Raw genomic sequence first — 23545 nt, forward strand, 5'->3', positions numbered from 1 at the left:
CCCACGGACTCCTTAAATAACTATACTACAATAGCAAAAGGAAGATTGGCAAAATATGTATGTATAGTTTTATGCCATTTACTCACACATGTAGGTTTCTGGAACCAAAATACAGAAACAGAATTATTTCATTACCACAAGTATCTCATCTGTACTTTGTAAAAGAATGTTTGTTGTATTTTAGTCAGCATTTTCTAACTTGTTGTTGCAGGAGAGTATTGTTACTTCTGTGTTGCTAAAAATGTAAGTCACATGACTGCTTTGTCTTTAACATAAACTCTCTGGAAAATTTTAGGATCTTTATTCCTGATATTCTGAAATTTTATGATGATGCAATTTGATGTGGATCTATTTTCATTCATTGTCCACTCATTGGCCCCTTCAAACTGAAAACCCCTGTTCTGAAATTTTTTCTTGTCTTAAATTTTCTCCCCTTAACTTCTTTTACTCTACCTTTATTTTCTTTCAGTGTTTTATATATATCATCCCACTGCCTTCTTGCCTGCATGGTCTCTGCTGAGAAATTAGAGCTTAGTCTTATTGGAATCCTTTTTTGTGATATTTCATTTTTCTCAAGCTGCTCTCAGAATTCTTTCTTTATCTTTGGACTTAGAAAGTTTGATTATGATATGTCTTAGTGACTTTCTTTTGAGGTCTATTCTGGATGGGGTTCATTGAGCTTCCTGATTGGAAATCTTCTCATCTTTCATGATATTGGGGAAGTTTTCTCTTATTCATCAGATGATGGACTACTATATTTTCTTTCTCTATTTTCCAACTTTTGACCATTTTTTTTCCTACTTTCTGGGAGGTGTCCTCAACTTTCTCTTCCAAGTTATTGTAATGGATTTTTAATTTCTGCCCTTTTTTTATTCTCTATTGCTTTTTTTTAGAGCATTCTACTCATTTCCTGATATCTTCTCTTAGAAAATATTAATTGTTATTAATTATAGCCTTTTTGAAATCATCTTCTGCTTTCCTCCCTGCATGATCTTTATTTCCTCTGAGTTCCCTTTTCTGTTTGCTCTGGTGTGTCTGTTTCTGGTTGGAGGATTTCAGCAAATGCCTGGTGAGCTTTGGCTACATATTCGTAGTTAGCAGGTAGACACTGAAAAGCTGACCTGAAGACTGGTGTGTGTGGGTGGGGCTTGTTCAAAGAGTGGACTTCACATGACATGATTTGTTCTTTGGGAACCCCCAAAGGACACTATCATCATGTTTTTCTCTGGGGTGGTGTGGTTTCTCCAATCTCCAGGGTATATATCCCCGGCTTCAGTGTTCTTGCTTTGGGTGAGAAAAAGGAGCATGATGGTCTCATAGACCATTGGGTAGATTTCCACTTAATCTACGTGTGTTTCATTCAGCATCGTACCCCCAACCTGTTCTCTGCCTTGTGTCACCAATTTAAAACCCCTCTGTTTTGATTTCTCCAGAGAATATATTTCTCCAGGGAGATGAGAAGGGCTGTTACCTGAGAGTAAATAAGCACAGGGCAATCAAGCATCCTTCTCAGATTTTCATAGTCTCTTCGTTTTCATGAGGTTCCAACCTCTTCACTTCCACCTTCCATGCTCCTTGGTGATCGCAATCCTTGAGCCTGTGCAAGGTTTCTAGGTAACCAACTTTCTTTTCATTGATATCCTACCCTTTATTCCTAGCCAGTTAGGTTTGAATGCTCTCTCTGATCAGTAAGTCATTCACCATTCCTCTGTTTGCTTTCCATCTTCATATTTCATTGCTCAGGTTTACATATAGCTTCTAGTTTCATTGAAGATAGAGGTGGTGCTTGTCTTTTGAGTTATCCTTGTTATTTTGTAGGTGATTTTGTGTGGTGGGGTGGCAACATCTTTATTCTAACAGCTTGGAACAGAAAGTCCAGAAAGTCCTGTCAGTAGAGAAGAGTATTAGTTAAGTCAGAATCCATTAAGTGGACATTGGGTAAGAGAACTTCTTCTTCTTAAAAATTCCCCAATATCATGAAAGATGAGAAGATTTCCAGTCAAGAAGCTCAACGAACCCCATACAGGATAGACCCCAAAAGAAAGTCACCAAGACATAATCAAACTTTCCAAGCCCAAAGATAAAGACTTCAGAGAGCAGCTCATGAAAAATGAAATATCATAAAAAAGGACTCCAATAAGACTAAGCTCTAATTTCTCGGCAGAGACCATGAAGGCAAGAAGGCAATGGGATGACACATATAAAACCGTGAAAGAAAAGAATTGCCAACCAAGAATCATATACCTAGCAAAATTGTCTCTCAAATACAATGGCAAAATTAGGACATTCCCAGATAAACAGAAATTAAGAGAATCTGTGAAACCTGAACTATCCTTACAAGAAGTATTAAAGGGAGTCTTTCAGACAGAATCGATGACAGCAGACAACAACCTGAAATGCAAATCAAAACTACCATGAGATACCATCTCACCCCAACGAGGCTAGCATTAATCCAAAAAACACAAAATAATAAATGTTGGAGAGGTTGTGGAGAGACTGAAACACTTATATACTGCTGGTGGGAATGTAAACGATGGGAATGTAAAATGGTGCAAACGCTTTGGAAATCAATTTGGCACTTCCTTAAAAAGCTAGAAATAAAAGTACCATTCGATCCAGTAATCCCACTCCTTGGAATATATCCTAGAGAAATAAGAGCTGTCACATGAATCACGAAATGGGCAAAGGGCATGAACAGACACTTCACCAAAGAGGATATTCAGGCAGCCAACAAATACATGAAAATACATATATAGATTAGGCTGTGAATATTTTTAGATACGTATATTTGTATGTACATCATGTATATTCACATAAGAGCACAAAGGGGGCACAGTCATAGAAGGTTCCTGGATACATCCAGACACCTTGAGGGACCAAGTTACTGGGGCTGAGGGCTGGGGACCATGGTCTCGGGAGACATCTAGGTCAATTGACATAACATAGTTCATGAAGAAAATGTTCTACATCCTACTTTGGTGAGTAGCATCTGGCATATTAAAAGTTTGCGAGCAGCCACCTAAAATACATCTACTGGTCCCATCACATTTGGAGCAAAGGAGAATGAAGAAAACCAAAGACACAGGAAAATATTAGTCCAGTGGACTAATGTACCACATGAACCACAGCCTCCATCAACCTGAGCCCAGGAGAACTAGATGGTGCCTGGCTACTACCACCAACCTCTCTGACAGGGATCACAATAGAGGTCCCAGACAGAGTGGGAGAAAAATGTAGAACAAAATACGGAATTCAACAAAAAAGACTAGACTTATTGATCTAATAAGAGACTGGAGGAACCCCTGAGACCATGCCCCCCGGATACCCTTTTAACTCAGAACTGAAGTCACTCCCGAAGTTTACCTTTCAGCCAAAGATTACACAAGCCTTTAAAACAAATAATAACATATGGGAGGAACCTGCTTCTTAGATCAATCAAGTATATGAGACCAAATGGACACCACCTACCCAAAAGCAAGGACAGGAAAACTGGAAAAATGGAAATGGGGAACCCGGTGGAAATGGTTAGAGTGCTAACACATTGTGGGGATTACAACCAATGTCATGAAACAATTTGTGTATCAATTTTTGAATGAGAAACTAATTGATACACCTAAAGCACAATTAAAAAAAAAAAAAAGGAATAAAAGAGACCTTCTTCTTTCCTTGGAATTTTCCAAATAAACCATGAGCACACTCTTGTAATATTCCTGCTCTCTCTTCTCTCTTCCCACACCCCCACTGGACCTGTGTTCTGCTGCCTCCCCTGCATGGAAGCCTCTTACTCCTATTCCCTCTTCACATTTGCCTACATAACTCCTACTTATAGTTCAGAAGATGTCCCAAACTACCTCGCAAAATGTAGTTGAACAGCCCTCCTGTGTCTTCTTTCTTTACTAATCACGCTGCATTTGTCTGCTTAATCCTTGAGGGCAGAGCTGGGTCTTATTCATCATCATATCCTCAGCACTTAGCTCAATGGCTGACACTCTGTAGGCGCTCAGTAAACAGTGAACAAATGTGGGGTAGTTACCAGAGCTGTGACTTTTGGAAATGAGCCTGTTGTCACAGCCAACTGAGAGAACTATCTCCAGATACTCTGATTGTTCAGAGTGATCACCCAGTTGCTTGATCATCTAGCCATTAGAGGATCCTCACTGATCTTTTCATCAGCTGACAATATGGAAGAAAAGAATGTGTTGATTTACACTTTATCTTGCTGGTTGTTTTGGAAAAATACTTTCAGGCAAGAGAGTTGAAATTAATTTTTAAAAACTGAATAGTTGTCTTGTTATAAGTAAATAGAACTGATTGTTGAAAGATGATATTCATGCTAAGTTGTGGAGAAGGTCTTTTTTCTGACTTTCAGGGTAGAAAGAAAAATATAGGTGAACTCAAGAAAGATTTTCCTAGGGAAATGTAAACTTTTATACCCAGAAAAGCACATAGAGTCTGGCAGATTATACAACTTAACGGATGCTAGGAAATCATGTAGCTCAACCCCTTCATTCTGTAATTAGGAAAATTAAGGCTCTGAGACATAACATATTAAAGTTTAGGTAGAACCAGGAAGAAGCCATTTCTCCTTTCCCAAATTTGGAATTTATTTTACTAAACCAAATCAGGAGTTTTGTTTGATTCTTTCATTAATATATAGAAGAGTTCTTAAGCCAGCATCTGAAAAAGGAAATGCATGAGAAAGTCTCAAGTGATTTTCACTTAGTATTAAACTCCAGAAAAGAGCCAGAATGTTTTAAAAAATTTTATTGTTTTAGGTGAAAGTTTACAGTGTAAATTAGTTTCTCATTCAAAAATTTATACACAGATTATTTTGTGACATTGACTGCAATCCTAGCAATGTGTCAGCACTCTTCCCATTTCCTTTTACACCTGGGTTCTGGGTGTCCATTTGTCCAGATTCCATGTCCCTTCCTATCTTCTCGTCTTTGCTTTTGGGCAGGTGTTGCCCATTAGGTCTCCTATACCTGACTGAACTAAGGAGCACATTCCTCATGTGTGTTATTGTTTGTTTTACAGGCTTGGCTAATCTTTGGCTGAAACGTGAACTTCGGGAGTGGTTTCAGTTCTGAGTTAGCAGGGTGTCCAGGGGCCATTGTCTCAGGGTTCCTCCAGTCTCTGTCAGACCAGTAAGTCTGGTCTTTTTTGTGAATTTGAATTTTGTTCTACATTTTTCTCTCACTCTGCCTGGGACCCTCTATCATGATACCTGTCAGAGCAGTCCATGGTGGTAGCCAGGCACCATCTAGTTCTTCTGGACTCAGGCTGGTAGAGGCTGTGGTTCATGTGATCCATTAGTCCATTGGACAAATATTTTCCTTGTGTCTTTGGTTTCCTTCATTCTCCTTTGCTCCGGATGGGATGGGACCAATAGATGTATCTTAGATGGCAGCTCACAAGCTTTTAAGATCCCAGAAGCTACTCACCAAAGTAGGATTAGAACATTTTGTTTATGAACTGTGTTATGCAATTGACCTAGATGTCTCGCAAGACCATGGTCCCCAGCCCTTGGCCTCAGTAACTCAGTCCCTCAAGGTGTTTCGATGTATCCAGGAAGCTTCTATGGCTTTGCCTTGGTCAGGTTGTGCTGACTTCCCTTATATTACGTGTTGTCTTCCCTTTCACCAAAGTTAACACTTGTTAACTAACTTATCTAGTTAGTGATTTCCCCACCATAGGAAAAGCCAGAATTTTTAAATAAAAATACGCTGTCATACTTTGTGTTTAGAACACCAAATGGAATATTTCCACATACAGCTATCAGATATCATGAAGAGGTCATCAACATTAAAACCATAAATCATCAATAGAAGGTGGAGGGAAATCTTTATTCCTTGATGAGATGTAGCCCAGGGACTCTTATCTCAAATGTATTTATTAACAGGATCTAGGTGATGCACCAAGTGATACCTGATTATTTGTTCATTCCACTACAAAGCAGGCTAAGCCACATTAAAGGCTAAGTCAACTCAGGTATAGGATTATGTTGTTTAAGCTAGCAAAACAGTGAAACTTTACTTCCTTCATCTAAGGAGTAAGTTTCCTGAGTGATGGCTAGGTTTTCTGAGCCTCTAGAGCAGGTTTCTCCTCTTAGTACTTATAAGTCTTCACATGCTCACTTCAGGACAAGAGTAAGATAGTATTGACTCTTAGATGAACGAGCCAATAAGCCCAACTTTTTTTGACTACTGGTATGTCATGAGCCCTGGTGGCACCCTGTTGGAGCCCTGGTGACACAGTAGTTAAGAGATTGGCTGCTAACCAAAAGGTCAACAGTTCGAATCTACCAGCTGCTCCTATGGGGCAGCTCTGCTCTCTCCTATAGTCGAAATGAGTTGGAATCCACTCGGCAGCAACAGATTACAGTTTTTTTTTTAAGGTATGTCATGAGGGTCTTCATGACTTCATGACTGATGGACTTCAACAATTCATACACATTGGTGAATGTACCAATTAATAATTCAGGGGAATCATTTCCCTTGTCCAACATGGTGCTGTGTTTCTGATAAATGAGACTTACTATCCAGTTATGACAATTAGCTTTCTGCCTTGAAGAAAAATAAGGGGAAAATCTTGGGTGCCTAAACAAAGCTGTGCCAGGCCTTCCCGCCTTTACTTAATGTCATCATAATAATGCTTGCTTAATGACTAGTACTCAAGCAAGTAGCGTTAATTTCTATTACAGTAAAATCTGCGAAAGCCAGAACCTGTGTAAAGCAGAAACCTGTCAGAGAAGGAAAACTCAGATATTTTCCACTAATAGTGTTAGAAATGTGGTAAGATTACACTCTGTCAAAGGCAGAAAACCAGTGACACAGAAAAACAAGGCAGTCCCATCGCGTTCTGGTTCTTAGAAATGTTAAAATTTACATTTCTGAGCAATGCTTTCATTTGGACTGATCTAATTTTATTCCACTATTGGGCCCTCACTAATTTGCATGATTATTTTAATCCCCAATTAGTTGTTAGTTAATATATTTTCATCTTTCTCTAATGGTCAAACCACAAGAGAGATAGTTGCCTAAATCTCTGGAGTCCTCTGTTGGAATCTGAGCTATACTTAGGGAAATGATAACTTACAAAATGCGTCTGTGCTTGGAGAGAGAGGATAAGGGCCGAGTAAAATTAGCCACAGAATTTAAAAGACCTACTACATGTCTTTGGTTTACCGGAGACCATAGTCTCTGGCCAAGCTTCCCTTCCAGCAGCCCACAGATATTTGAAATGGTGACAAGTGATAAGAAGAAGAGCAAGAACAAATAATACAGCAAAAAAAAAAAAAAAGCATCTTTAACTGTGGAATTGAAGTGGCCATTAAATCATCAGAAAAGGATGCAATACTGTGATCTAAGAAGCAGTGATGTCTAAGATTACACCTAAGAGTAGTAAAAATTCAAAATTATGGACTTTTGAGTTGAGAAGTAGGATGAGTGGACAAAGTTTGGATGGATCACCTTCTCGATTTCTTGGTAAAGAGAACTAGATTAGGAATCCAGAAATGCCCTTGGAGCAAGTAGGTATTTGAAGAGAGGAAAGAGAGAAATAGGTGGTTTCATTTATGGTATCAAAAAATTTATTTAGTGCCTATTATGCGCCAGGCAAGGAGCCCTGGTGGCACAGTAGTTAAGCATTCGGCTGCTAACCAAAATGTCAGCGGTTCGAATCTTCCATCTGTTCTGCAGGAGAAAGATGTGGCAGTCTGCTTCCGTAAATATTTATAGCCTTGGAAACCCTATGGGGCAGTTCTGTTCTGTCCTAGAGGGTTGCTATGAGTCAGAATCGACTTGACAGCAATGAGTTTTGGTATGTGCCAGGCCTGGTTGTAAGTAATGGGGATATAAGGATGAGGGAAAAAAAAATCTCATAGACTCTACTTTCATAGAGATGATGGGGAAGACAGATATAATAATAATGAAATACAATTAAAAATTGTAAAGGCTGTGCAAGAAACACATTTTTATGAAAGCAGGTAACAGTTACTTGACCTAAAGTAGATGGCCTGAGCAGCTTTGCAGAGGAGTCATAGACAAAGATCCTAAAAGAAAATTCAGGAAGACCAAATGGTTCCAGACAAAAAAGACAACTTTAAGGGCAAATGAGAGAGGACACTTTGCGTAAACATGTTGCATGTTCTAATCTATGAATTGATATGATTATATAAATTGAATTAAGCCCTAGTTGACTGCAAACTTGGTATCAAGAATGATACCCTTCAGATGGGACAAAAATGCCCTGACTAACACTTTTCCAAACCAACAAAAAAATAAAGTAAAAACAAAGCAGAGCTGTCCTCTTCCGTGCTAGGAGGCGGGCCATTGTTACCAAGCTGAAGAAACACCTAAAATTTCCTCCACATATAGAGCACACACCCTGAGGCTGCCGGAGGACACTGATAGCCCCTCCAGGGGCACCTGGGCCAGCTGTGTAATCAGCCCTAAGCATAGGTAGGTGGACTTTGCCAGGCCAGTAAGTAACCACAGCACAACCATCAGAACAGCCAAGAACTTACTGCCAGACTGAAGTATGAGTTCTTTAAAGTTGCAAAGAAATTATTTTGCATTTTGAATCATTTATCATTTGATGAATGCTTCCTAGTCACCAGGCACTCTTTTAAGTACTTTACATGTATTAATTACTTTAAAACTCACAGTAACTCTATGAAAAAGGTACTGTTAATGTCCCCATTTTATACATGAGGAAACTGAAGCAGAGAGAGCTAAGGTAGATTACCCAGTCGCACAGCTAGTAAGTGACAGAACTGGATTCAAACCCAGGCTCTCTGGTTCTAGAAGGCATGCTCTTTACCACTGCATTTTCTATAATGTCCATAATCTCAGTAATAATAATAACCACCACCACTAACATTGATCAGATACTGGTCAACTAGGAGGAGGTAATTATGTAATTATCATCTTAATTTTACAGATGAAGAAAATAAAGCCCAGAAAGGTTAAGGAACCTACCTAAAGTCACACAGATGCTAAATAGGGGAGCCTGAATTTGATCCTAGGGAGTCTTGCGCCAGAGCCTAATTAGCCACCACTCTATAATGCCTACAAGCCCAGCTATTTGCCTTTGTGCTAGGAAAAACCCAGCTTTGTTCATATTCTTGGTTTATAATGCCCCCCTTATGTCTATATGTTGTTGTTAGGTGCCATTGAGTCAGTTCCAACTCACAGCAACCCTATGTACAACAGAAAGAAACACTGCCTAGTCCTGCTATATCCTCATAATCGTTGTTATGCTTGAGTCCATTGTTGTCAGTCCATCTTGTTGAGGGTCTTCCTCTTTTTCACTGACCCTCTACTTTACCAAGCATGATGTCCTTCTCCAGGAACTGATCCTTCCTGATAACATGTCCAAAGTATGTGAGACATAGTCTCGCCATCTTTGCTTCTAAGGAGCATTCTGGCTGTACTTCTTCCAAGACAGATTTGTTTGTTCTTTTGACAGTCCATGGTATATTCAATATTCTTCGCCCACACCATAATTCAAATGTGTCAATTCTTCTTTGGTCTTCCTTATTCGTCGTCCAACTTTTGCATGCATATACGGCGATTGAAAACACCATGGCTTGGGTCAGACGCACCTTCGTCTTCAAGGTGACATCTTCGCTTTTCAACACTTTAAAGAGGTCTTTTGCAGCAGATTTGCCCAATGCAATGCGCCTTTTGATTTCTTGACTGTTGCTTCCACAGGTGTTGATGGTGGATCCAAGTAAAATGAAATCCTTGACAACTTCAATCTTTTCTCCATTGATCATGATGTTCCTTATTGGTCCAGTTGTGAGGATTTTTGTTTTCTTTCTGTTGAGGTGTAATCCATACTGAAGGCTGTAATCTTTGATCTTCATCACTAAGTGCTTCAAGTCCTCTTCACTTTCAGCAAGTAAGGTTGTGTCATCTGCATAACGCAGGTTGTTAACGAGTCTTCCTTCAATCCTGATGTCCCATTCTTCTTTATATAGTCCAGGCTTTCGGATTATTTGTTCAGCATACAGATTGAATAGGTATGGTGAAAGAATGCAGTCCTGATGCCCAACTTTCCTGACTTTAAACCATGCAATATCCCCTTGTTCTGTTCAAACAACTGCCTCTTTATCTATCCAAGCTGCACTGAAGGCATTGGTGAAAAACAAGGCCCCAAGATTTGACAGAATACCAACTGAGATATTTCAGCAAACGGATGCAGCACTGGAAGTGCTCACTCATCTGTGCCAAAAAATTTGGAAGACAGTTACCTGGCCAACTGACTAGAAGATATCCATATATATGCCTATTCCCAAGAAAGGCGAGGCAACAGAATGCGGAAATTATCAAACAATATCATTAATATCACAGGCAAGTAAAATTTTGCTAAAGATCATTCTAAAGCAGCTGCAGCAGTACATCAACCTGGAACTGCCAGTAATTCAAGCCGGATTCAGAAGAGCATGTGGAACGAGGGATATCATTACTGATGTCAGATGGATCCTGGCTGAAAGCAGAGAATACCAGAAAGATGTTTACCTGTGTTTTATTGACTATGCAAAGGCATTCGACTGTGTGGATCATAACAAATTATGGATAACATTGCAAAGACTGGGAATTCCAGAACACTTACTTGTGCTCATGAGGAACCTGTACATAGATGAAGAGGCAGTCGTTAGAACAAGGGGATATCTATATATCGGTTGTAATTTCTGTAAATAAGGGGACAATCTAACCATATTCTACATTGAAACTAGAAACATGAAGTAAATGTTTGGTCTTTAGTGCTTCCCGTTTTTCTTTTCATATGCTTTTCAAAAACAAAAATAACAAATAGGTAATATTTTTTGAGCTCTTACTATGTACCAGAACTTCTTCTCTGCATTATACTTGAATTTATTCCAATTAATCCTCCAGAAAAGACTGTGAAGTAGGTTTTGTATTTATCTTCAGTATACAGATGAGGAAACTGAGAGTCAGAGATGTTAAATGCTCACCCAAATTACACAGTCGATGCTTTCTAGAGCTAGGATTCCAACCCAGGTCTATCTGATTCCAAAGTCCATACTCTTGACTATTACCCTGAACTGCTCCAACTCTTACATAGATCTGAGCATACGTGACTGGTAATCATATGAGGAGGAATCCCTGGGTGGTATAAACGGTTAATGTGCTCGACTGCGTACCAAAAGGTTGGAGGTTTACCTTCACCCAGAGACACCTCGGAATAAAAGCCTGGCAATCTATGTCTGAGAAGTCAGTCATTTAAAACCCTATGGAGACACCAGCAGTGAGAAATCTGAAAGGGAAATTAGGTTAACAAATCCATTTACAAAAGCAACTAAGAGAATAAAATACTTAGGAATAAATCTAACCAGGGATGTGAAGGACTTATACAATGAAAACTATAAAACACATCTGAAAGCGATTATAGAAGACTTAAATAAACAGAAAGATGTTCCATGTTCCATGGATTGGAAGACTTAATATTGTTAAGATTTCAATACTACCCAAATCAATCTATAGATTCAGTGAAATCTCAATCAAAATTCCAAAAGCATTCCTTACAGGAATGGAAAAACTAATCCTCAACTTTATATGGAATGGCAAGAGGCCCCGAATAGCTAAAGTAATGTTGAAACAGAAGAACAAAGTAGGAGGGCTCACACTTCTGATTTTAAAACATATTATACAGCTACAGTAATCAAAACAGCCTGGTACTGGTATAACAACAGACACATAGACCAGTGGAATAGAATCAAGAGTCCAGAAATAAACCCACACATCTATGGTCAACTGATTTTTGACAAGGGTGCTAAGTTCATTCAATGGGGAAAGAAGAGCATCTTCAATAAATGGTGCTGGGAAAACTGGATTTCCACATGGAGGAAAATGAAGCAGGATCCATGCCTCACACCATACACAAAAACAAATTCAAAATGGATTAAGGACCTAAACGTGCAAACAAAAACAATAAAATCCTTAGAAGAAAAAGCAGGGGCAACACTATCAGGCCTAAATTTTAACAATGGATTATCTAATACAATAACAAAACCATAAACAGCAAAAGACAAAATAAATAAATGCAACCTCATAAAAATTAAAAACTTTTATTCATCAAAAGGCTTTACCAAAAAGGTGAAAAGACAAGCTACCAACTGGGAGAATATCTTCAGAAACCATCTATCCAACAGGAATCTAACAACCAAAATATATATAAAACTTCGACAACTTAGTAACAAAGAGACAAATAACCCAATCATAAAATGGGCAAAAGACTTAAATAGACATTTCACCAAAGAGGACATTCAAATGGCCACCAAACACATGAAAAGATGCACGACGTCATTAGCCGTCAGAGAGATGCAAATCAAAACCATAATGAGATACAATTTCACCCCCACTAGGATGACTAAGATTTAAAAAAACAGAAAATAACAAATGTTGTTGAGGACGTGGGGAAATTGGAACCTTTATCCATTGTTGGTGGAAATGCAAAATGGTACAACCATTCTGGCAAACAGTGTGGTGGTTCCTCAAAAAACTAAAAATAGAACTACCATATGACGCAACAACTCCACTCATAGGTATATACCAAAAGACTTCAAAGCAGAGACTCAAACAAAGACTTGTACGCCAATGTTCATTGCAGCACTATTCACGATAGTCAAGACAAAAACAAAAAACAAACCCATGGCCGTCAAATCAATTCTGACTCATAGCGACCCTATCGGACAGAGTAGAACTACCCCATAGGGTTTCCAAGGAGCGGCTGGTGGATTCAAACTGGTTAGCAGCTGTAGCTCTTAACCACTGCAACACCAGGGTTCCATTCACAATAGCCAAAAGGTGGAAACAGCCTAAATGCCCATCAACAGATGAATGCATAAACAAAATGTGGTACACATACAACAGAACACTACTCCACTAGTAGGATAAATGAAGTCTTGATATATGCCACAATATGTACAGAGCTGGAAGACATTATGCTGAGTGAAAAAAGTCAGTCACAAAGGGACAAATATTGTATGACCTCACTTACAGAAAAAGACAAGAAAAGGCAAATGTATAGAGAACAAAGCTTATTAGTGGTTACCAGGGATGGGAGGGAAGGGGAAAGGGGGGAGGGGTTTAATGGTGATGGAAATATCACATTTATTAAGGTAGGGTTGCACAGCCAATTGTTGTAATTGCCGTCAATAAGTTGTACACCTGTAAAAAGTTGAATTGGCAAAAGTTTTGTGATAGACATATTTACGATGACAATACACATACAAAAAAGAACAGCTGCTAAGGCCGCTTTATGTACAACCAAAATCCTCATGGGATTTGGTTTCTTGGTGTGGAAATTTAGAGTCATAGTTTCATGGGATATCCCAGTTCATTGGCCTAATAACATATTTAGTGCTTCTGTTCTACCTCCTATTTGTTGCATAGTGCCTGGGGTCTTAAAAGCTTGCAAGCAGCCATCCAAGGCACAACAATTGGTTTCTGTTCACCTGGAGCAACAGAGGAATATGGGCGTCAGGAATAGGAGGAAGATATGGAATGTGTGGCTAATTGCTCTCTGAACAACTGCCTCCTCTTCCATGAGACCAGAAAAACTGGATGGTGCTGACTACCATTACTGAACATTTTAATCAAAGATTTTATAGGAGAATTGTGATCAAAAGAGGGAAAATACAGAACAGAATTTCCAATTCCCTTGGGCTGCAGACTTTCTGGAGCCATGAAGGTTGGATGAACCCCTGAAACTATTGTCTTGAGATAATCTTTAAACCTTAAACCAAAAATATCCCTTGAAGTCTTCTTAAAACTGAACGCTAGTTTAGCTTAACTAGTAAAAAACGTCTTCCTTGAGGATTATGCTCTTTTAAGAACTATCTATATGGATCAAATTGACAATAGCAACTTGAAAGATTAGATAAGAACCTTAGGGGGCAGTGAATTTATGCTAATGGGGGATGAACAATTAGAAAAGGAGGATGAGAATGGTTATCCAACTTGCAGAATGTAATCAATGTCAATAAATGGTATAGGTAGAAACCGTCAATCAAAGATGTGGTTTAGACTCCTCTACCGGGGACGGTTTGGTGCAGTCCTAGATATATCCTTGCCCAAGGGCTGACAGATGGGTCAAACGACCTCTCGGAGTCCCTTCCAGCACTACACTTTGGCTTTTCCATGATTGCTGGCCTGGCATGGTAGCAGAGTCTGATTTGCCGTTGTAAGTTAGTGGAGGAGTCAGCTGCTTCAAGGAAAACAAGTAGACTCTTTGTCCCAAAAATAAATGCCTGTCTACCCTTTTGCAGATTAAATTGTACCATTAGAAGTTTGTCTCCGTGAGTCATGAAGTATTTTTGGTCTTCTAGAGTTCTGTAATAGAATGCAGACACTAACGCCCTAAGTGAAGATAAAATAACTAAATTCAGTCAGATGAGGGCTGACTAGAGTTCATGGCCCTGCAGCAGGACCACGACTGGAAATGCAGGAAGAAGGAAGTCCCAAAGCAGACAGCAGAAGACAGATGCAGTCTACAGGACTGTAAAGACAGACTGTGCCTAATTGAAAATGTTGCTCTGGGCTCATGCACAAGATAGGGCGCTCCTCCCTCCCATCTGAATTCTGTCACTCTTTCAACGAACAAGGGGCTCCTACAGATGCCAAGCACTGGGCGGAGGACTGGGGACACCACGGTAAATGGGACAAACATGGCCTCTGCTTTCCTGTAAAATACTGAACACATAGGGAGCATGTAGTAAATTAGTCCATGGGTTCTGCCCTCAGGCAACAAAGAATGATTGCATTGCTAATAGGTGCAAGGCATTGTTCTGTGCACTTGGAGTGGAGTGGTAAACAAAATGACAAACTCTTTGCCCCAGTGGAGCTTACATTCTGGTAAGAGGAAGTTACGTAGTGAAAGAAGCTCAAGGTGATCTAAGAGTTATGACAAGGAGACCTATCTGAGCTGAGAAAGGGGTGTTTTCTATTGCAACATGAAAGCTGACGAGGAGTTGGCATAAGGCGTGGGTTGGGTGAGGAGGAAGCGTGTGGAGAATGTTCCATTTAAAATTACCAAAACTTGTCAAGCTACCACAATTTGCTTGTGTGGTAGAATGAAGAGTAATTTATATCTTTCTCTTTCTTAATGTTATCCAAATATTTGTATAATAAATAATTTTAAAATAATATCAATGTTATGCTTAAAACTAAATCATCCCTTTTTTTACTTGTGGCTTTCATGTATTGATCTTTAAACTATTACTTACAATTATGAGTAAATGGATATGATGTAATTTGGAGCGCAAATTCAAAATCAAACAGGAATTTTACCCTGGTGATGCCAGCATTGAGTCTAAGCCCAAAATGTGTTTGGTGTTACTGTATGCAAACAAGATACCATGTTTGACATTGTGACATGGATTTTTCCCCACCTACATTGAATATGAATTACAGGTTGGTTCCTGCACTACAGGTGGACCTGTGGCAGCCCAGCAGTATCTCCTATGTAACAGAGGGAACAGTTACTGATGTCCATATTCCCCAAAATGCTTCCCGAGCCCTGTTAGTCTTCTTACAGCAAGCCAGCATCCAGTACAAGTAAGCATTTCTTTTAACTTGCTATAAAATTCATTTGTACCAAACTGAACATAAGTGATAGCTGAATTCAGTTTATTTATTGAGTGCCTAAGACAGTGTTTCAGGTACTGAGAAAACTGAGGTCAATAAAACACAATCTCTGCCTTTGATGTGCTTATTAATCTAATGAGCAGTGGAGACAATCATACTGACATATTATTCCACTATTACCATGAAGTGATCACTGTAAACACAGAAGTTTTTTTGTTGTTGTTGTTTGTTTTTATGTGTGAAGAAGGGATTGCAGACTAGCAAAACTTGAAGAGTGATGGGAAGGCAAGGCCAGAAAAGGCTGTCTGTAGGTGGTACATTAGCTGGCAAAAAATGAGACCTGAGAACCTTGCAGGCAGAGGGGACAATGCAAGCAAAGTGAGGAGAATGCATGGGTGGCTTATAAGAACAAAAATTTATTGTCTCCAAGTTTTGGAGGCTGGGATTCTAAGATCAGGGTGTTGGCCATGTTGATTCCTTCTGAGGCTTGAGGTAGAATGTGTTCTATGCCTCTTTCCTAGCTTCTGGTAGCTCTAAGTGTTCCTTGGCTTGCAGCTTCAGGGCAACATGGCATCCTCCCTCTGTCTCTCTGTATCTTGTATTTTCACAAGGACACCAGGCATATAGGATTAGTATCTACGCTAATCCAATATGAACTCACGTTAACCAAACTGGTGACATCTTCAAAGACTATTTCCAAACAGGATCACATTCACAGGTAGGCAACAGGAGTTCTGCACATCTTTTTGGAGAATACAATTCAATACATAACAGCATGTGTGCAGAGAATTGGTGGTAGTTCAGTGTTATTTGCATACAAGTCAGAGAGTAGAAAGAAAAGATACTGGAGAGACTGAGGGAGGCCAGATTGTGGAAAGCCTCATGTGCAGAGTTAGGAGCTCATACCTTCTCTTGTGGGTGGTATGGTACCGCTGGAGGATTTAAGCAAGGGAGTCACATAACAGTTGAGTGGAGATCTACAGAAGCCTACAATTACAGTCCAGGTAAAAGGTGATGATGTCCTGAGTTAGGGCCATGGTAGTGGGATCAAGGGAAAAGAAAGCATTCAAAAAATATTTCAGAAGTAAAATCACCTGCAGTTGGAAATTTGTTGGATGTAGGTGGGAAAGGAAGAAGTCAAGGATGACTCCAAGTTTTCTAGTTTGGGTGACTGAGTAGACAAATTTGAACACGTTGGATATTTTTAGGTCAGTTTGTTTTTAAGGAATAGTTAGGGTAGTAAGAAGAGAACAAGTAGAAAACTAGTCACAGGCGTCAAAAAAGAAAAGAAAAACTTTCAAGAGAGTTAATAGTCATCAGTGTCAAATGATGCGGTGATCTCCATGAAGACAGGACTGAATAGTTTTCTTTGGATTTGGTAAATCAAAGTGCATTGGTACAATGGCCAAAGTTGGAACAATTTGAGCAAGACAATAAAATAGTATTGTATTATAACCCTAAGTAAGAAAAAAAAACAATCCGTGAGTCCACACTGATATAAATAAATGATTGACCAAAAAATAAATGTTGGGGGCGGGGGGAGACAAATCTCCTTTGCAAAAAAATTGCAAATCATTTTTGTAGATACTCTGTCTTCAAGGAGGGAGTGGAGTATAACTCCCACACTCCTCAGATGTGGGCTGCACATCATGACTCCTTACAGTGAGTATGAAAAGGGGGAAAAATAGAGTAACTGTATAGTGGAGACACCCGACAAAACACTACCTCAACCAGGTGATAAATGATGTTGATAGTATGTATCTGGATATGATGTAATGAAAATGACACTTCACTTCTGTGATCCTCCTCAAAACTGAAACGAAACAAAACATATTCCCTGTCAAGTCATGAGAAAATTATCACAAAAATTACAATAGAGGGGCATCCTACAAAATATTTGACTGCTACCCCTCTAACATGTCAAGATCATCAAAAACAAGAAAAGTCTGAGAGACTGTCCCAGCCAAGTGGATGCTAAGGAGACAGGATAATGAATCAATATTGTTCATTAATTATTACAAATATACCATACTAATGTAAGATGTTAATAGTATGGGAAACTGGTTGTGGGGTATATGGAAACTATACTATCTTAATTTTTCTGGAACTCTAAAACTTTTCTAAAAAGTAAAGTCTATTATTAAAAAAGTTCATTGGTAACTGTAATGGTAGGATTCGATTGTGAAGAAGAGAAGACAGAAGTGAAGAGGAGGTAAGGAAATGGAGCAGCAAAACGGACTTCTTTTAGCAGTTAGAATAAGAAGGGAACAGAGAGGAATAACTACAGGGAGATACAGCATCAATGACTAATTGAAGATTTGGAATTTGTTGGGTAGGGGGAAATTTTGGCACGTTTATAGGCTGAGGGAAAGGACCAGTAGGTAGGGAGACACTGATGTCCAGAAGAGAGGAGAAAAGTGGTGGAGAACACAGGAGAGAATGCACAGGTGGAGGTGGGTTTGAGCAGTAGGAAGGATACTTTATCCTCTAAGACTGAAGAGGTCAATGTGCGTCTGGGTTGTAGGAAGGACAGTTGACAAGTTGAAGGAGATTACAGTTAATGGTTGTCTTAGACTGGGTTCTCTAGAGAAGCAAAACCAGTAAAGTGTATAAATATATACATAGAGATTTATATCAAGGAAATGGCTCATGTGGTTGTAGAGGCTGAAACGTCCCAAGTCTGTGGGTCAGGATAGAGGCTTCTCCTGATACACGTAGCCACAGGGCCTAGCAAACCCAAGATTGGCAGGGCAGAAAGCAGGGCTCTTGTTCACAGGCTGTGAAGATCGATGAATCTCAAAGATCAGCAGGGAAGACCACAGGTAAGCTGCTAGCTCAAGTCCCAAGAACTGGAGATCAGATGAACAGGAGCCAGCTGCAGGATCCAGAACAAGCAAAAGCCCACAAGCCTTGCCAGAATAATCCACTTATATTCAGTGAAGGCCACACACCCAAGGAAATTCCCTTTCAACTGATTGGCTACTCACAGCAGATCCCATCATGGAGGTGATCACATAACATCAAATCTCATCATGGAAGTGATCACACCACCATAAACTATCAAATCACTGAGAATCATGGCCCAGCCAAGTTAACACTAAACTTTAGCCATTACAATGGTTAAATTTCCTGGATGAAGTAAGAAGCAAAATCATCTACTGAAAGTGAAGTAACAGGAGGTGAGGTGTATTGCCAAGAGAAAAACTGTGATAAGCAGCCATAAAAGTTTGGTTGCTGAGAAGAGAGATTGTAGCCCTGATAGGTTGAGGTTTTGTTGAGCAGAAACTCAGAAAGATCAGGGTTGCTAGTTGCCATCAAGTTGATTCCAACTCATGGCAACCCAAGTGTACAGGGTACAACTGCTCCATAGGGTTTTCAAGGCTGTGACCTTTCAGAAGCAGATCTCCAGGGCTGTCTTCCAAGGCACCCCTGGGTGGGTTCTAACTGCCAACCTTTTGATTAGTAGTCCAGCACTGAAGTATTTGCACCACTCAGGGACCCTGAAGAAAGGTCTAAAGGTCTTTATATTGAAAAACAGGTATAGCGTAGCTGAGGGCAATGAACTAGAATGAAAAAAGGTTTGACAAAGTGTGGGATATCGGATGTTAAGATTTCTGAGGTAAAACAGTTACGGCCAGTGACAAGATCCAGGGGGTAGCCATTTCATGGCTGAAATGAAATGTTGTGTGAAGGTCATTCAGGTTGATGCGGACAAGAACAGGTAACCTAAATCATCAGAAGATCATCACAGCAGTCTTGAATCTCCTTGGCTGAGGGCAAGATTAGAGGTGAGACGAGAGACTGTACTACTAGGGTAGGAATATCAGGGAATGGCCAGGAGTTAGAGGACAGCAACAAGAGGTGGCATGACTCTAAAAGAGGATGAGCCTTTCCCCATTATAGAAGATTAGTGGGGAAGCAGAAACGGGGTCCAGGAGAATTCTGGCCTCCCTCCCTCCTGGTGCCATGTTAGGAAGCCAGGGTGGAAGAATAAAAAGCCACATAAAACAGACATGGATTGAGAGAGTTTGCTGAAAAGAGTGGAAGATATAGGAAGTTTATTTACAATGGAAAAAGAATTCCAGTGGGCAAAAGAATGAAGAGTGGTGGTGGAGAAGAGGGGAGTCAGTGGAGGATCTGGGGGAAGAAGCACAGTGAATTAATGAGACAGGAGGGAATGAATTATCTTTAGTTTGCAATCCTAGGATTTCAGGGCTGAGAAGCATAATTGTAAATAACTAACCTCAACTAACCTAACTTTTAAGGAAGTTGTTGTACTACCCAAACTGACACACAGACCCCTGATGATGGCTGGCAAGAGCTGGGGTGGGCTGAGGGCTCTGTGGGTCAGTGGTGAGAGCCTAGGCTCAATGGGAGACTGGGCCAAGGGTTGCAAAGTGGTAGTGATATCCCTGGTCTAGACAAATACTGCTCTGCCAGAAAGATAATTACAATCTAAGTACCAATAGGCTTTTTGCAGAAAGACAGTTTATCTGTGCCTCTAGAATAGAGTCGAGTCACAGCTGTGCATAAAACTATTGTTCGTGTTCAGGATATTTTAGTCATTGCTATAGATTTGAAGGCGCACTTTGATTCTCTGAATGCCTGGCAGGAAAGAGCCTGGCAATTATATCTATAGGTGCTCAGCAACAACTTACTTGGTTCATTAATTATTATTCAATAGAAAAAAAAATATACCAGTTAGTTTAACAAGTCTCTATTTCCTGCCATTAAATATAGGTCATGTGAAAATGATATAGAATAAAATATCACACTTTAGGACTTAGAGAATAGAATTTAAAAAAAGAATGTTTTTAAATCAGTTGTCTTCTCATAGAGAACAGTCACTTAGCATTATTCATTTCGTTGGTCCCAAAGTAATAACACATAATAGTCAATTACATTCCATGGAGCCGGTAGGTCGAGATCATTTTAATTGACTTTTATTATTGCAGCCTGGGAGATGTTTAGAAGATTATCATCTCTCTGTACAACTATACATAATGCATAGCTATAAACCCAAAAACCAAACCTGTGGCCGTCGAGTCAATTCTGACTCATAGCAACCCCATAGGACAGAGTAGAACTGCCCCATAGGGTTTCCAAGGCTGTAAATCTTTCCAGAAGCAGACTGCCACAACTTTCTTCCAAGAAGCATCTGGTGGGTTCGAATCACCAACCTTTCGGTTAGCAGCCCAGTGCTTTAATCACTGTGCCACCAGGGCTCCTTTGTATAGCTATAAGCCAGCCAACCCACTGCCATCGAGTTGATTCCAACCCCATAGGGTTTCCAAAGCTGTAAATCTTTATGGAAGCAGACTGCCACATCTTTTTGCCACAGAGTAGCTGGTGGGTTCGAACTGCTGACCTTTTGGTTAGCAGCTGAGTAGTTTAATCACTGTGCCACCAGGGCTCCTTTGTATAGCTATAAAAAAAAAAACCAAACCCATTGCCGTGGAGTTGATTCTAACTCATAGTGACCCTACAGGACAGAGTAGAACTGCCCCATAGTGTTTCCAAGGAGCAGCTGGTGGATTCGAACCACCGACCTTCTGGTTAGCAGCCGAACTCTTAAGCACTGTGCCACCGGGGCTCCATTTGTATAGTTGTTGTCATCTTTAAAGTGAACATAATGTGACCCCATGTGTCTGGCCCCCAGATGGTGATCAGTCCCTCTCAATGAGATGGCAGAGGAGATGACTCATTCTGCCATGAAAAGTACAGGTCATTTTATAAATTAAATACCTATAAAAATTGGCAATGAAATGTCACATTTTGAGCCCACACACACACTGGAAACTTTGGGAGGCAGTTTTGTAGTGAGTGATGGCATCACTTGGAAAATTCTTAATATCTCTAGTCACTGGTATAGGTGGGGTACAGAGTTGGAGTAGGAATAACAATAGCCCACAAGGCAGAGTCTGAGTTATGAACAAAGACCCCAAAACACAATGGCTTAACTTAAATAGTAGCTGACTTCCCCTGATAGGAAACCCTGGTGGCATAGTGGTTAAGTGCTACAGCTGCTAACCAAAAGGCTGGCAGTTTGAATCCACCAGGCGCTCCTTGGAAACTCTATGGGGCAGTTCTACTCTGTCCCATAGAGTCACTATGAGTCAGAATTGACTCGACGGCCACAGGTTTGGTTTTTGGTTTTCCCCCTAATAAGACGGTCCTTAGGTAGCCTATCCAAAGGTCCAGAAGCTGTTACATGCTGCTACTGTTACATGGTACCACTGTCATTACCATAACTGTCTCACTAGACACCGGAGCGTCAAGTCCAGCCATCACCCCATTGTCGTCAAGTCCATTCCGACTCATAGTAGAACTGCCCCCATAGGGTTTCCAAGGAGCAGCTGGTGGATTCAAACTGCCAACCTTTTTGTCACATCTCTATGACCTTGACATGGCTGTAGCAACAACAGCAGGAAGATGACCTCAGCCTCACTTTTCATATCACAAATTTGAACTCAGAACTTAGCTGCAAGGGAGCCTAGGAAAAGTAGTTTTTAACTTTCTAGCCCTTGCAGTACAGGAGGCCCATAAAGGGAGTAGAAATAAATGCCGAGAGCCAATTGACCATATCAGCACAGAAAGTCAAAAGAGAAAGCAAAGATTAGCTATATTCTAATATTGTATTCCATTTTTATCTAAGAGGACTGACAGCAGTGAGTTTCCAGGCTTAGATAGCCTAAATTACTAGTTCTGAATCCTGGCAATGTATTAAATTACCTGGTAAGCTTTTGAAAAGCACTGCTGCCCAGAGTCCATCAGAGATCAGTCTATGCAGGGCCCAGTGTAGCACAGTTTTTTAAAGCTCACAGATGATTCTAACACAGCCTGGATTGAGACTCACTGGCCTAAATGAATCAATAAATGCTGGATATAGGAGTCCCTGGGTGGTACAAATGGTTAACATGCTCAGCTGCTAACCAAGCAGTTGGTGGTTCGAGTCTACCCAGAGGCACCTGAGAAGAAAGGCCTGGTAATCTACTTCCAAAAAATCAGCCACTGAAAGCTATGAAGTACAAGCCTACTCTGACACACATGGGGTTGCCATGAATCTGAATCACCTTGACAGCAACTGGTTTGAGTTTTTTTGTTTCTAAAGACTAGCGCTATTTAGGCGTCCTGGAGAATTTAAAATACGACGAAGAACCTTAATAGTTTATTCACCAAAGGTGCGATGTCCGACTAGAGTGATTCCATACGACCTCAAACTGAAAATTTTATAATATTCTTACTTTTGGTGAAAACATTAGGAAGCTTAACTAGAAAATACTAAGATAAATCTTTACAACAATTACCCACTGGAATTATTATGGCAGTTCTCTGAGTGGGCATTTCATTATGTGATTAGCAAAATGTTGTCATTTATCAATGCTGCATAATCTAATCAATCAAGAAGCATCATTTTCTTACTGAATGTCCCAGAACAATGTTAACTTTCCAAAGGTTGTTCTGCCAAGAGCTGCCAGACAAACAGACGCACCAGCAGCATAACTTCAGAACTTGGCTCGTGATGAAAGCAAGGAATTGCTCTTACCTGAGGGGAAACAAGTTACCTGCACTTGGGCATATTTAGAATGTCTGTCCACTTTGGAAATGTTGCCAAAGCAATACATTACAGCTCACTTTTGTAAACATTCTCAAAATATTTCAAAGCTTTGAACACTTTATTTTGGTGTTTATCTTTTCAACTGGAAATGCAGAAGGAGATCCTTGTGCAGATTGCTGGCAGTGGCAAACCTATTAAGTAGCCAGGAGCCCTGGTGGTGCAGTGGTTAAAAGTTCAGCTGCTAACCGAAAGGTCAGCAGTTCAAATCCACCAACTGCTCCTTGGAAACCCTATGAGGCAGTTCTACTCCGTCCAGTAGGGTTGCTATGAGTCAGAATCAACTTGACAGCAGTGGGTTTGGTTTTGGTTT

At 40.1% G+C, this 23545-nt stretch overlaps 1 protein-coding gene and 1 long non-coding RNA gene across 2 annotated transcripts in view; one reads left to right on the forward strand and one right to left on the reverse strand.

The window, feature by feature from the left end:
- CPA6 (carboxypeptidase A6) overlaps positions 1–23545 on the forward strand; it is a 384439-nt gene that overhangs the window by 248984 nt on the left and 111910 nt on the right. Inside the window, exon 3 of the mRNA XM_004372540.2 lies at positions 15463–15587. Within this exon, the coding sequence (XP_004372597.1) occupies positions 15463–15587 (125 nt within the window). The remainder of the gene's footprint in view (positions 1–15462; positions 15588–23545) is intronic.
- Positions 712–23545, reverse strand: part of LOC111819773 (uncharacterized) — a 207752-nt gene continuing 184918 nt past the window's right edge. The window contains exon 5 of the long non-coding RNA XR_002823343.1: positions 712–1885. This is a non-coding gene — a long non-coding RNA (uncharacterized LOC111819773). The remainder of the gene's footprint in view (positions 1886–23545) is intronic.

The sequence above is a fragment of the Trichechus manatus genome, unplaced genomic scaffold (assembly GCF_000243295.1).
Source record: "Trichechus manatus latirostris isolate Lorelei unplaced genomic scaffold, TriManLat1.0 scaffold00018, whole genome shotgun sequence".
NCBI classification, from domain to species: Eukaryota; Metazoa; Chordata; class Mammalia; order Sirenia; family Trichechidae; genus Trichechus; species Trichechus manatus.